This window comes from Achroia grisella, unplaced genomic scaffold (assembly GCF_030625045.1).
Source record: "Achroia grisella isolate CSIRO2021 unplaced genomic scaffold, CSIRO_AGI_Agris_v1 utg1063, whole genome shotgun sequence".
In the NCBI taxonomy this organism is placed as follows: domain Eukaryota; kingdom Metazoa; phylum Arthropoda; class Insecta; order Lepidoptera; family Pyralidae; genus Achroia; species Achroia grisella.
Window position 1 is genome coordinate 71,853 of NW_026712567.1, and position 15,527 is coordinate 87,379.

General features: G+C 32.8%; 1 protein-coding gene across 1 annotated transcript in view; it reads left to right on the top strand.

Annotated features, from left to right (window-relative positions):
• The first annotated feature begins 206 nt into the window (after positions 1-206).
• LOC131841105 (uncharacterized) overlaps positions 207-15,527 on the top strand; it is a 30,377-nt gene continuing 15,056 nt past the window's right edge. The window contains exon 1 of the mRNA XM_059189355.1: positions 207-5,337. Coding sequence (XP_059045338.1) covers positions 207-5,337 — 5,131 coding nt within the window. The remainder of the gene's footprint in view (positions 5,338-15,527) is intronic.

Here is a 15,527-nt window from a genome sequence, read left to right on the forward strand (position 1 = left end):
GAGTAAATAGCGACGCCATTGTAATTGTGCCGTAAAGATATCGGAACAGTATTGGAATTATTGTTGTGAGTAATAAGTGCTGCTGAACTGTGAGTACATTATACCTACTTAATTATAGAAGAATACAGATTTATTATAATTATTAATTAATACAAGTACGAAATTTATACTACATAAAATTATTTTGTGACTTTCTTACATTTGCAATGGATTCATATATAAAAGTACAACTTGATTTAAATGAGAGAATTAACAAAGCAAAGTCTAATTTTAAAAAGTCACCAAAGGAGAGACTTCGTTCTTTGGATTATATTAACACTAGATTAGAAGCTTTAGAAGAATTATGGCAAACTTTTACTTCAAAACATATACAACTTATTGAAAGTACAGACACAAAAGTTTTAAATTCTAGCTCTTATGTCAGTAATAGCATCTATGAGTCCACTGAAGAGTTGTATATAGAGTATAAATTTCTACTAAAAGAATGTTTGAGTAAATTAAAGCAGAATAGTATTGAAAATGCAAGTTGTTCCGGACAAAATAATGACAGTAAAGATATTGATTGTAGTTTTAATTTACCTAAAATTTCTATTTTACCATTTTCGGGCAAGTATTCTGAATGGTTTAGCTTCAAAGACCTCTTTATATCTTTAGTACACAACAATAAACGTTTAGATGAAGTACAAAAATTACACTACCTAAAGGGATTATTAATTGGGGAAGCTGAGCAACTGCTTCGACATGTACCGATCACGCATGATAATTATAAAAATTGTTGGGAACAGTTGGAGAGAAGATATAACAACAAAAAATATTTATCGAACTGTATTATGAAACGATTTATGAGTCAGAAAATCATCGGTACTGAGTCAGCCAGTGCATTAAAAGAGTTGCTAGACACTACTAATGAATGTCTTCATGGTCTTAACAATTTGGGTATAGACACTAGTACATGGGATGTGCTTGTAATTTATATATTATGCCAAAAACTAGACGGAGAATCTCGGAAACAATGGGAGTTAAAAATCAGCGAGTTCTCTGAAGAGTTACCTACTTTGAAACAATTTCAAGCCTTCATAGAAACTAGATTTAGAGCATTTGAGTTTATAGATCCAAAATTGTCTAAGTCCAATGTAGTACATAAGAGTAATATTGTTCATAGTAATCCTAAAGTATATCATACAGCCACACTTATTTGTCCTTACTGTTCTGAAAATCATCGTTTGTCACATTGTAAAAAGTTCTCTAATGATGAAACAGATACTAGACGTAATTTCGTTCAATCTCAGGGTTTATGTTTTAATTGTTTAGGTTTAGGGCACTCGGTATTTGCATGTCGTCAGATTTCTCGTTGTCGTTTATGCAGGCGGAAGCATCATTCGTTGCTACATCCAAAAAATATTACCAATCATAATTCAACCGACACTACAGGTATTGCTAATCAATCGGTTGAACAAGACGTCGTAGCACACGCGTCCACATCATCATCGTCTCAAGATGAAGCCACTAGTGTCACAGCCTGTTTTTCGACCTCAAACTGTCAAGTATTACTTGCAACAGCATTAGTAAGCGCACAGTCGAAATCAGGTAATGGTATCACACTTCGGTGTTTAATAGATCCAGGTTCTCAAGCTAGTTTTATTACAGAATCTGCAGTACAATTGCTTAATATAAGGAAGGTACCACACAAAAGCATTATTACAGGATTAGGGAGTGATCAAGGTCATTCGTTGACCTCTAAGTCTATGGTTTCGGTTACACTACAGTCACTTCTTGATTCCAACTTTACATTTAAAGTACAGGCTTTTGTTTTGAGTAAAGTAACTTCATTCCTTCCTGAAAAGCAAATTATTGTAGATTTATGGTCGGAGTTCTCAAACATAGAACTAGCAGATCCATCATTTCGGAAACCAAACAAAATCGACATTCTTCTTGGAGCTGATGTTTACAGTCAGATTTTGTTAGATGGTGTAATTAAAGGACCTCCAGGTGTACCTATGGCTCAGCGAACTTCGCTTGGCTGGATAATTTCTGGCTCTGTAAATATAGGTTCATCAATGACAAAAAATCCAATAAGTATGCACATTTCTCATGTAAATGAAGATGAGTTATTAAAGAGATTTTGGGAATTAGAAGCTGATACTTGTTTAGATTCAAACAAGCATTTAACTGACGAAGATAAGAAATGTGAGGAGATATTTACAAACACTACGAAGCGCGATGATTCAGGTAGATACATAGTAAATCTGCCTTTCCGTAGTGATGATCCTAGTTGTAAATATGGAAATTCTAAAGATATAGCAATAAAAAGGTTTTTGTATCTGGAAAAAAGATTACTGAGAGATTCTGATTTAAAAATGAAATATGCTGATGTTATATCAGAATATATAGAGTTAGGACATATGGAGGAAATACCTATAGATCAATATAACGATCCTGAAGCAGTCTATTTACCACACCAAGCAGTAGTGCGGGAAAATAGAACTACCACAAAGGTAAGAGTTGTCTTCGATGCGAGTTGTCCTGGTACCAATGGCATCTCATTAAATCAAGATTTATTAATTGGGCCAACTCTTCAGCCAGAATTGCGTCATCTCTTAATGCGTTGGCGTTATTATCCAATATGTCTTGTATCTGACATAGTAAAAATGTATAGACAAATAAAGGTGGAGAAAAAACACACTAATTTTCAACGTTTAGTCTGGCGCGATGATCCGGAAAGTGATTTAAAGCATCTAAAACTACTACGAGTAACTTTTGGTACAGCATGCGCACCTTATCTTGCTGTTCGATGTTTACATCAAGTAGCATATGATGATGGCGCTAATTATCCTCTAGCTACAGAAAGAGTTCTAAATCATTTTTATATGGATGATATGCTAACTGGTTGTGAATCTGTCGAAGAAGGCAAACAAATCTATAAGCAGATGAATGAATTATTACAGCGAGGAGGATTTGAATTACAGAAATGGAGTAGTAACAGTGAAGAATTATTGAAAGAAATTAGTGAAGAAAATATAGCTTTGAAAGGAAATATACAGTTAAATGTAGATAGTATAATGAAAATTCTTGGCCTTACTTGGAATCGAAGTAGTGATGAATTCGAATATGTTGTACAGTTACCTCAAATGAAGATACCAGTAACCAAAAGAAATGTTATATCTGACATCTCTCGTATTTTTGATCCACTTGGATGGTTAGCTCCAGTGGTTATCAGAGCAAAAATATTTATTCAAAAATTATGGCTTTCTGGTATAAACTGGGATGATGAATTACCTACACACCTGTTAAATGAGTGGCTATTGTACAGAGAAAATCTACACAAACTTACCGACATTAAGTTTGAACGATGGATTAACACTCACAGCGATGATCTACTTCAAGAACTGCATGGTTTCTGCGACGCATCCAATGAAGCATATGCAGCTGTAGTATACCTGCGTGTAGTCAATAGACAAGGTGAAATAAAAGTTATGTTAATTGCATCAAAAACCAAAGTAGCGCCCTTAAAACAAATTTCTATTCCGCGTTTAGAATTGTGTGGAGCAGTGCTTCTAACACGTCTACTAATTGAAGTAGCAGAGATTATGAAGTTAAATAAGACAAACACATATGCTTGGACGGATTCAACCATCGTACTAGCATGGCTTAATAGCAGACCTACTAGGTGGAAAACATTTGTAGCGAATCGTGTATCAGAGATAATCACTTCATTGGAACCAAGTCAATGGGCTCATGTTAGTTCAAAGTATAATCCTGCTGATTGCGCATCTCGTGGTGTGATGGATTTAGAAAATCAAGGTCTGTGGAAATATGGTCCCTCTTGGCTAAAAGATAAAATTATAAATTTTGATAGACCTGTAGGAGAAACTAATTTAGAAGAAAAGAAGATGAAAACACATTTAACACATATTTGTACAAATAAAAATGAAAACAGAGTTGAAAATGAAATGATACTGCGATTTTCTTCATTGAATAGATTGTTGCGTGTTGTTGCACTATGTAGAAGATTTTTATATCGTTGTCGTAAACAAAATGTGTTAATAGAATTTATATCAAGAACTGAAAAGGAAATTAGTTTAAAAACATGCATAAAAATAATTCAGGAGACTTACCTTTACGATGAATTGAAAAATCTGAAAGAAAAGGGAAAGATTAATAAAAAAAGTGTACTTACCTCTTTGAGTCCATGGATTGATTCAGAAGGAATTTTAAGAGTAGGAGGTCGGTTGCAGTGTACTAAGATTAGTGAAGATATAAAACATCCTTACATTATACCACAAAAATCGCATTTTACCGAATTATTGTTGAGAGATACTCATGAAAAAACTTTACACGGAGGTCCTCAGTTGATGCTCAATTATTTACGCTCAAAATTCTGGATTATGGGTGCCAAAAGATTAATTAAACAGTATGTTCATAAATGTGTACGTTGTGTGAGATTTTCAAGTCGAATTAAAAATCCTTTCATGGGACAATTACCATCAAGTCGTACTGCAGTCAATCGTGCTTTTTATCAAAGTGGTGTAGATTATGCGGGTCCAATCAATCTTCGTGTTTCTAAAGGTAGAGGACATCGTTCTTATAAGGGCTACATATGCTTATTTATATGTATGTCTACTAGAGCAATACACTTGGAAGCAGTGAGCGATTTATCGACAGAAGGATTTCTAGCTGCTTTCAAACGTTTTGTGTCTCGTCGCGGTCATTGTGCTGATGTGTGGAGCGATAATGGTACGAATTTTGTTGGGGCATCACGGGAACTAAAGACACTGTATGGCAAGGAAATGTCATCTATGACAAGTGAAATTGCAAATGCATTGGCCAACAATGGAACCAATTGGCACTTTATCCTTCCGCATACCCCTCACTTTGGAGGGTTATGGGAATCAGGAGTAAGGTCTACAAAACATCATTTAAGAAGAATTATCGGCAACACAACACTGACATATGAAGAGATGGCCACTGTCCTGACACAAATTGAGGCATGCCTCAATTCTAGACCAATCTCTCAAATTACTAATAACATAGAAGATCCGATGCCGCTAACACCTGGACATTTCTTAGTAATGGAGCCTTTGTTGCTTCCTGCAGATGCTAATTATGAAAAATCATCAATTACTATGTTAAAAAGATGGCAATTTACTCAGAGATTAGTTCAAGATTTCTGGAGACGATGGTCTCGTGAATATTTAACTCAGTTTCATCATCGCTACAAATGGATTCATAAGACACCAGAACCTTCAATAGGTGATATTGTGTTAGTAATGGAGAGTGATCTTCCTCCTGCAAAATGGCTTTATGGTATTGTTGTTCAAAAGCATCCTGGATTGGACGGTATTACTCGAGTAGTCAGTTTACGATGTAAAAATAATATAATAAAAAGGACTGTCTCAAAACTTTGTTTCCTACCATTGACTAAATAAATATTGTAATATAGTTTAACTGTCTTAAATAAGTGTACTAAAACTTTTTGATTTGAACTACTTGTAACTTTTATTGTTATTTGTTTAGCTATTGTTAAGATATTTTATGATAATTTAACATAATTCCAAGTTACATTATATTATTGTTATGTAGTTATGGTCCCATATATACTCATGGTGGGCGGAATTAAGGATAATATTGCCATATTGTCCTTGGTGGGCGGTATGATTAAGTATGAATATAAAACCTCCTTGGCCATCTAAGTATATTTTAATTTTTTATTTACGCAATGATTCGAAATTCGAAATTTGAAAATTATTGTAACAAAAGTTTGATACCATAACATGGCGTATTAATAATTCATTTTTTATTTTGTAAATTAATTAATATTAAACACTAGTGGATGAAAGGAAGTGGTATTATTTTATTGGATCCGTTAAACATATTGGTCCTACGAGTCGGAGTATCGAGGACTGACGACAAAAGTAAACCTTTTTTGTAAAGAGTAAATAGCGACGCCATTGTAATTGTGCCGTAAAGATATCGGAACAGTATTGGAATTATTGTTGTGAGTAATAAGTGCTGCTGAACTGTGAGTACATTATACCTACTTAATTATAGAAGAATACAGATTTATTATAATTATTAATTAATACAAGTACGAAATTTATACTACATAAAATTATTTTATTGGATCCGTTAAACATATTGATAATCCGGCTCGAAGGACCAATATGTTTAACGGATCCAATAAAATAATTTTATGTAGTATAAATTTCGTACTTGTATTAATTAATAATTATAATAAATCTGTATTCTTCTATAATTAAGTAGGTATAATGTACTCACAGTTCAGCAGCACTTATTACTCACAACAATAATTCCAATACTGTTCCGATACTCCTTCTAGAACATTCCGTGGCGTCATTATTAAAATCTGCGTATAATATATTAAAAATATTTTATTTATTACAATTAAAAAAAAAGTATGTGTTCGAGATCGCAAATAGCCATTTAATATATTTAAAAATAAAATTATAAAAATTCAAATTTGTAACGTCAGGCACAGAACATCCATGTTATTTTATATACAATTTTGCTTCGCTTGCTTTGCTTCTCGAATATTCCATGGCGTCATTATTAAGGTCTGCATATAATATATTCTAAATATTTTATTTATTACAATTAAAAGAAAAGTATGTGTTCGAGATCGCAAATAGCCATTTAATATATTTAAAAATAAAATTATAAAAATTCAAATTTGTAACGTCAGGCACAGAACATCGATGTTATTTTATATACAATTTTGCTTCGCTTGCTTTGCTTCTCGAATATTCCATGGCGTCATTATTAAAGTCTGCGTATAATATATTCTAAATATTTTATTTATTACAATTAAAAGAAAAGTATGTGTTCGAGATCGCAAATAGCCATTTAATATATTTAAAGATAATATTATAAAAATTCAAATTTGTAACGTCAGGCACAGAACATCCATGTTATTTTATATACAATTTTGCTTCGCTTGCTTTGCTTCTCGAATATTCCATGGCGTCATTATTAAAGTCTGCGTATAATATATTCTAAATATTTTATTTATTACAATTAAAAGAAAAGTATGTGTTCGAGATCGCAAATAGCCATTTAATATATTTAAAAATAAAATTATAAAAATTCAAATTTGTAACGTCAGGCACAGAATATCGATGTTATTTTATATACAATTTTGCTTCGCTTGCTTTGCTTCTCGAATATTCCATGGCGTCATTATTAAAGTCTGCGTATAATATATTCTAAATATTTTATTTATTACAATTAAAAAAAAAGTATGTGTTCGAGATCGCAAATAGCCATTTAATATATTTAAAAATAAAATTATAAAAATTCAAATTTGTAACGTCAGGCACAGAACATCCATGTTATTTTATATACAATTTTGCTTCGCTTGCTTTGCTTCTCGAATATTCCATGGCGTCATTATTAAAGTCTGCGTATAATATATTCAAAATATTTTATTTATTACAATTAAAAGAAAAGTATGTGTTAAGAGATCGCAAATAGCCATTTAATATATTTAAAAATAAAATTATAAAAATTCAAATTTGTAACGTCAGGCACAGAACATCCATGTTATTTTATATACAATTTTGCTTCGCTTGCTTTGCTTCTCGAATATTCCATGGCGTCATTATTAAAGTCTGCGTATAATATATTCTAAATATTTTATTTATTACAATTAAAACAAATTAAACATTGCAATATTCTACATATGACTGTATGACTATACAGAAGTGTTTAAATTTGAGTTTGTTTTAAATAAATACGTTTATATAACTACATTCGACAATTAAAAAAAACTTTTTAATATTCATATTAATTAAGATCAGGTTATGTAATGAAGATTATTATAATATTAACAATAACAATTCATATAACGTCATCTATTTTGCATATAAAATAATCTTTCAATGAGAAGAAATGATTGATCAACTATTTTTTAACGTACTATACCTCTATCCAAAATTCTAAATTCAAAATTCAAAAATCATTTATTCATGTAGAACATTTTAGCCGCTTATGAACGTCAAGTTTTACATTATAATTTTTTTTCCCTACCGTCCAGTTCGGTATATAGATCCAATTGAGAAGAACTGGCAAGAAACTCAATTGAATTACTTTTTTTTTTAAATCCAGTTTATTTACAATGCATTTATATATGTAGGTGTCTATGTCTAACATTAAATGAAAATCCCGAACATGAAAACTATTGCCATGCACGCTCGTCATTCAAGTAATCGTTTAGTGAGTAATAGGCCTTGCTCAGTAAATATGATTTAACAGATGTTTTGAATTTATTTAATGGTAATTCCAACATATCCTTTGGTATCTTATTGTAAATTTTTATACCTATTCCCATAAAAGACCTATTGACTTTTTCTAAACGATCCACCCTTTAGACCTCCATCACATAGCGTGAACATAACTAGAAACATTAGAACTGTAATTATATTCGTTGAACAGAGTCGGCCACTTACCGGATCAACTTTTTCCAAAGCCATAAAGGGGGAATGTCCCGAAATTACCATAATTCTGGTGATATTGTGTTAAAAAATAAGTAAAAACGCCTGCCCTGACAAAATTGTTTCGCCCCGACATTTTTACGACTGCCAGTTATTATTATCTCTTACACAAGACATCGTAGATTATTTTTAATACAGAGGTTTTCAATTAGATATTGCAGAAATAACATTTTACGGCTAATTAAATTTTATCTGCTACTGTACTTTGTTGTTAAATCGATTTGCTTTATTTTTTTTTATTTCATAAAAGTGTTTACACACGGGCGGCGTCCAATAGATACCTATATAAATTCAAATTCAAAATATCTTTATTCATGTAGGTCTTACAGACTCTTATGATATGTGATTATTTTTTTTATTTCATAAAAGTGTTTACACATGCGCGGCGTCCAATAGACAGATACCTATATAAATTCAAATTCAAAATATCTTTATTCATGTAGGTCTTACAGACTCTTATGATATGTGATTTGTTTTTTTATTTCTTAAAAGTGTTTCCACATGCGCGCCGTCCAATAGACATATACCTATATAAATTCAAATTCAAAATATCTTTATTCATGTAAGTCTTACAGACTCTTGTGATATGTCAAATCTACCGTCAGTTCGGAATGATTTCGAGATTAGACCTGACAAGAAACTCAGCTTCTTCTTTTCAAATAAATGTTGTACATGTTTACAATAATGCAGATTCATTTTTAAATTCAATTTTGGGAGAATAGAGTGATTGTTGATTCAAAAATTGTTTGTATGTACCAAATGAGATAAAAATATATTGGAAGTATCACAGCCTGCGTTTTGCATATGACTTTCTTTTATTTTCACTCCGGAAAGCTTACAAACAATGTTACAACAGCTAGCGGAGGAAAGTGATAAGGCGTCTCTAAGAATGAAATTAACAAAAACTAAAATAATGTCAAATATATGGCGTGTAAGTAGATCTAACATGGTACCATGGTACAATCCCCTCATCCTATCATTATATATTATACTAGCTATTCCCGCGACTTCTTCCGCGTGGAATTCAACTTTATTTTTCTAAAATAAAAATAGCCTACGTTACTCCTTGTGATATCAGCTACCTGCCAAAAAAAGTCGCGTTAAAATCGAACCAGTCATTTCAGTGATTAGCCAGAATAAATAGACAGACAGACAGATAAAAATTGTTATATTGGTATATGTACGGTATTTATATTAATTTTTGTGCATGTAGTAAAAAGGATTAATTCAATATTACAAACAGACACTCCACTACTACTAGGTACAGATAATATAAACTATTCTTAGCTTGGTACTAGATGGCGCTGTGTAAATTGTCCAGATAACAGAATACTGAAGACATTTTCAAATTTCAGCTATATTGAAACGTTAAATGCAGTGTCATGGTGACGGTACTTGCGTTGACTGATTATCCTTGAGACAGTAAACTAGTTTTTTAAACCATAGTTTACCACAGATCACATATATGTCTAGATACGGCTGTGATTTAACAAGCCGTATCTCTTAGATTTTCGACTGACTGAACTGAAAGATTGGAGCTATTATGATGAAGACTTTCGCTTAAATAGGATTTTGATAAATTCAACCCCCATTGCGATAAAATAAGGGATGATGCAGGATGTAAATATATTAGTTTGAACCTATCAGTACCTAATGGAACGAATAAATTAAGACGAACAAAATAGTTTATAAAATAAAGTTAAATTCCACGCGGACGAAGTCGCGGGAACAGGTAGTGTGAATATAAAGAATTATTGTCGACTGTCCCATATCATCCCAGATTACTCCATCAGAGCCCAGTCATTGTGAACAGTTGACATCGTGTCAGGAAGAAGATTTAACATTTCAGTTGACATTTTTTAATCCTACATGAAATTGAAATAAAATTTTCGCCCTAAGGCGGGATTCTTGTATTTCACCCTTTAAATTAATTTTCACTCTAGTGTTTTCGGTACTCAATTACTTACTTTTAAGCGTGTTGCAAGTTCTTTTGTCTATGCAATAAAAAAAAAATAACTAAATCCGCAACCAGACCATTTCCACGTCTTGATAAAATCATAATTCTGTAGTTACAGATCGGAGGAGATTTTCCGGTCACCGCCCGCCCCTAGACGTCTGTCTTTGACGGTAATCACTGACCTTCAAGTGTGTTGCAAGTTCTTCTGTCCCCTACGTAATAAAAAAAACTAAATCCGCAACCAGACCGTTTCCACGTCTTGATAAAGTCATAATTCTCTGGTTACAGATCGGAGGAGATTTTCCGGTCACCGCCCGCCCCTAGACATCTGTCTTTGACGGTAATCACTTACCTCCAAATGCGTTGCAAGTTCTTTTGCCACCTAAACAATAAAAAAAAAAACAAAATCCGCAACCAGACCGTTTGCACGTCTTGCTGAAATCATAATTCTGTGGTTACGGATCAGAGGAGGTTTTCCGGTCACCGCCCGCCCCTAGACGTCTGTCTTTGACGGTAATCACTGACCTTCAAGTGTGTTGCAAGTTCTTCTGCCCCCTACGTATAAAAAAAAAACTAAATCCGCAACCAGACCATTTCTACGTCTTGATAAAATCATAATTCTGTAGTTACAGATCGGAGGAGATTTTCCGGTCACCGCCCGCCCTTAGACGTCTGTCTTTGACGGTAATCACTTACCCTCAAGTGCGTTGCAAGTTCTGGTGACACCGAAACAATACAAAAAAAAACAAAATCCGCAACCAGACCGTTTCCACGTCTTGATAAAGTCATAATTCTCTAGTTACAGATCGGAGGAGATTTTCCGGTCACCGCCCGCCCCTAGACGTCTGTCTTTGACGGTAATCACTTACCCTCAAGTGTGTTGCAAGTTCTTTTGTCTCTACGTAATAAAAAAAAAACTAAATCCGCAACCAGACCATTTCTACGTCTTGATAAAATCATAATTCTGTAGTTACAGATCGGAGGAGATTTTCCGGTCACCGCCCGCCCCTAGACGTCTGTCTTTGACGGTAATCACTTACCCTCAAGTGTGTTGCAAGTTCTTTTGTCTCTACGTAATAAAAAAAAAAACAAAATCCGCAACCAGACCATTTCTACGTCTTGATAAAATCATAATTCTGTAGTTACAGATCGGAGGAGATTTTCCGGTCACCGCCCGCCCTTAGACGTCTGTCTTTGACGGTAATCACTTACCCTCAAGTGTGTTGCAATTTCTTTTGTCTCTATGTAATGGAAAAAAAAAACAAAATCCGCAACCAGACCGTTTCCACGTCTTGATAAAGTCATAATTCTCTGGTTACAGATCGGAGGAGATTTTCCGGTCACCGCCCGCCCCTAGACGTCTGTCTTTGACGGTAATCACTGACCTTCAAGTGTGTTGCAAGTTCTTTTGTCTCTATGTAATGAAAAAAAAAACAAAATCCGCAACCAGACCTTTTCCACGTCTTGATAAAGACATAATTCTCTGGTTACAGATCGGAGGAGATTTTCCGGTCACCGCCCGCCCCTAGACCTCTGTCTTTGACGTGACGCGTGACTGAAATACAGAAACAGTGACTCCACAGTGTACCACCAAATTGGTTAAGCTTGGAATATCCTTAGATATCCCTATCCAACTGGTTTATGTCTTCACGAAATTATATCATATCATTACTCTCTACATAGTATAAGTCGCTGTCTCTGTGTATGCTTAAATCTTTAAAACTACGCAATGGATATTGAAGCGGTTTCTATAATAGACAGAGTGATCCAATAGGAAGGGTTATATATATGATACATGTACCCCCGTGTGAAGCTGAGGCGAGTAGCTAGTATTATCTATACTACTATTAAATATAAATATAATAATAAAAACATTCAAACTCTTCAGAGTTTGTTTTTGACACATACACGATAATTGTATATATAAGATAGCGAATTGGAAGCACTTTGGAATTGGAAAACAAAATCTGTAATAATAGTTTTTAAACATGGACATAAATATATATGCGACATACATATCACATTTACATTATATTGGACTATGTACATAATAGTAAGCTTTCAATACAAAGCAACAAAAGCATTTTTAACGTACATAAACACACGTGTAATCTTTCACACTTGGTTTCATTCAAGCAGTTTTGGTCCTTTTTTCGTATTAACAAAGATTTATTTATCTGTTTATCTCCCGGCCAATAGATTAAATACTACTCATAAGAGTTTACCATCAGATGGGCCGTATGCTTGTTTCCCACATACGTGGTATAATAAATAAAAAAACTCATATAATCTAAATATATATAACTCAAAGGTGACTGACTGACATAGTGATCTATTAACGCACAGCCCAGACCACTGGACGGATCGGGCTGAAATTTGGCATGCAGGTAGATATTAAGCCGTAAGCATCCGCTAAGAAAGGATTTTGATTAATTCTACCCCCAAGGGGATAAAATAGGGGATGAAAGTTTGTATGAAACTTTGTCAATTTTAAACCGATCGGGCTAAGATTTCGCATGCATAAAGCTACTATGACGTAGGCATCTCCTACGAAAGGATTTTGATATATTCCACCCCTAAAGGGATAAATTAACGCGAGCGAAGCCACGGGCAAAAGCTAGTCTCTAATAAATCTTGAAATTTATTTATCCTTACAAATATTAAAACTGCGAAAGTAACTCTGTCCGTCTGGTTTTCACACCAAAACTACTGAACCAATTTAAATGAAATTTAATACACAGATAATCCAGACCTTGAGAAAGGACAAAGGCTACTTTTTAATGTAAAAAAAGGGTTGTTAGGGGTTGAAAGGGATGATGAAGGGTTGTATGGATGTACCGTCATTTTTAAAGCTAGAAGCTTGAAACTTTTTTAGGATGTTGATTAGGTAATTATATATGACATTCAACGTTCGTAAAAAGATTAACTTTGAGGGTGTAAAATAAAATAGGGTGTGCAAGTTTATATGGGAATTCGTAATTTTTGAAGCTAGAATGATGAAAACTTTTCCTTTGCCTTATTTGGTTTATAAACCAATATATATTAATAATATAATATTTAATAATATATTATTAAATATTGTTTCTTTATTTAGTCAAGATGGAAGTCTTGCATCGGCTCAATTGGTTTTTAATAAAATTGTTTGATTATATTATCGTGTAAATACCCATTATATTCGAGTATGTATCTATTGATTGACGGTCTCTGTGGTTTAGCGGTTTACCACACCATTTTACATCCCATAGTCGCGGGTTGGATTCCTCGCACGGTGCAAGTATATATAAATTAAATTCATATGTATGATTGTTTTTATCGATCTGGGTGTTTTCTATGTATATTATGTATGTATTTATACAAAAAAGTATGTATATCAGTAGTCTAGTACCAGTAATACCAGTTTACCGTGGGACTAGATGGCGTTGTGTTAATTGTCCAGGGTTATTTATGTATTTATTAATTTATATTAAACTAAGAGGATTATATTATATATCAGATTTATATTTTAAACATATATATATTTTAATTATATTATATTATTAAAAAATTTAAATTAAATACTAGAATACTAGCACAATGAGTTCTTCTGTGTCATTATAAATCTTCTTTAGTAGGCATTTAAAAACTATCATTAATTATTCTCAGGCCTTGACTTGATACTAAAAGTGTAATACTTTGTAATTAAATTAAAAGATGTAATTCATTTTAACTACCCTACCTTTGAATTCTCGGATATTAAGTTTTTATTACCTACTCTGATCTGCATCTCGTTTATTATAATAATAATAATAATAAAAATCTCAGGACAATTCACACAGCGCCATCTAGACCCAAGTTAAGCTAGCTAAAGCTTGTGTTATGGGTACTAGATAACTGATACAAATACATAGATATTTTTTTTTTGTAAATACATACATATTATATATAGAAAACACCCAGACCGATACAAACAATCATACTCGTGAATACAAATGTTTGTGCCGTGCGAGGAATCGAACCCGCGACCATCGGTCGTAAAGCGGTGTAGACCGCTGGACCACCGAGGTCGTCGATTATGAAAATTAAATATCTACATGTATAGAATAGAATAGAAATACTTTATTCAAATAAACTTAATTAAAGTACTTTGGAATAGTCATAGTTATTGTTCCTTTGATCTACCGCTCATTCAGAAAGTTAAGCTAGAATAATCAAACTCTTTATTGCACTTAAATACATTTTATAAGTATACTAGCTTTGGCCGCGGTATTTGGAATCATATGCATGTAGTAAATAACCGTTATTTAAATATTACAGACACTTCAAGTTTATTTGTATGTATAGATGTATACTCGGGTGTTCTGGCTCTCTGAAATGGCTGGACCGATTTTGACGGGGCTTTTATTGGCAGATATTTATTGGTTGATATTGAAGTAATAAGGAGTAACTTAGCCTAATTTTTATTTAAGAAATATTCTTTTATTTTAGAAAAATAAAGTTAAATTCCACGCGGACGAAGTCGCGGGAACAGCTAGTTTAAAATAAATACAAAGAAGTTTTTATGTCTCGTACAAGTAACGTTCATAAGCGGCTAAAATGTCCTACATGTATAAATGATTTTTGAATTTGAATTTATACATATGTATTGCGTCGCTTACAATGAGTAAATGATTCTTTAATTTGAATTTGAATGTACATATATTCATATCATTGTAATGTTTATTTTATTGTACAACGGTTTTACGAAGATTTCTGAAAGAAACCCTAAAATATAATAGAAGGCGTACTCCAGCCACCGTACTCTAATGAACCATCTGTTTAACATAATTTAATATTGAGTCTAGGGTTGCCAACCATTTTCTAATAACATATCCTACTTTATTTTTGGTAAACTTTATACTTTTACATACAAATAAAGTATGCAAAAATACTTCATTTTCGACCTTTACTGTGATGCGCAAAACAAAATACTCATTATGTACTTGTATAATAATTAATTGTATAATATATATAATAATTTTTATGTAATTGTATATGTATTTTGTACGGGTATATTAGTATGTTTATATATTTGCATATAATATTAT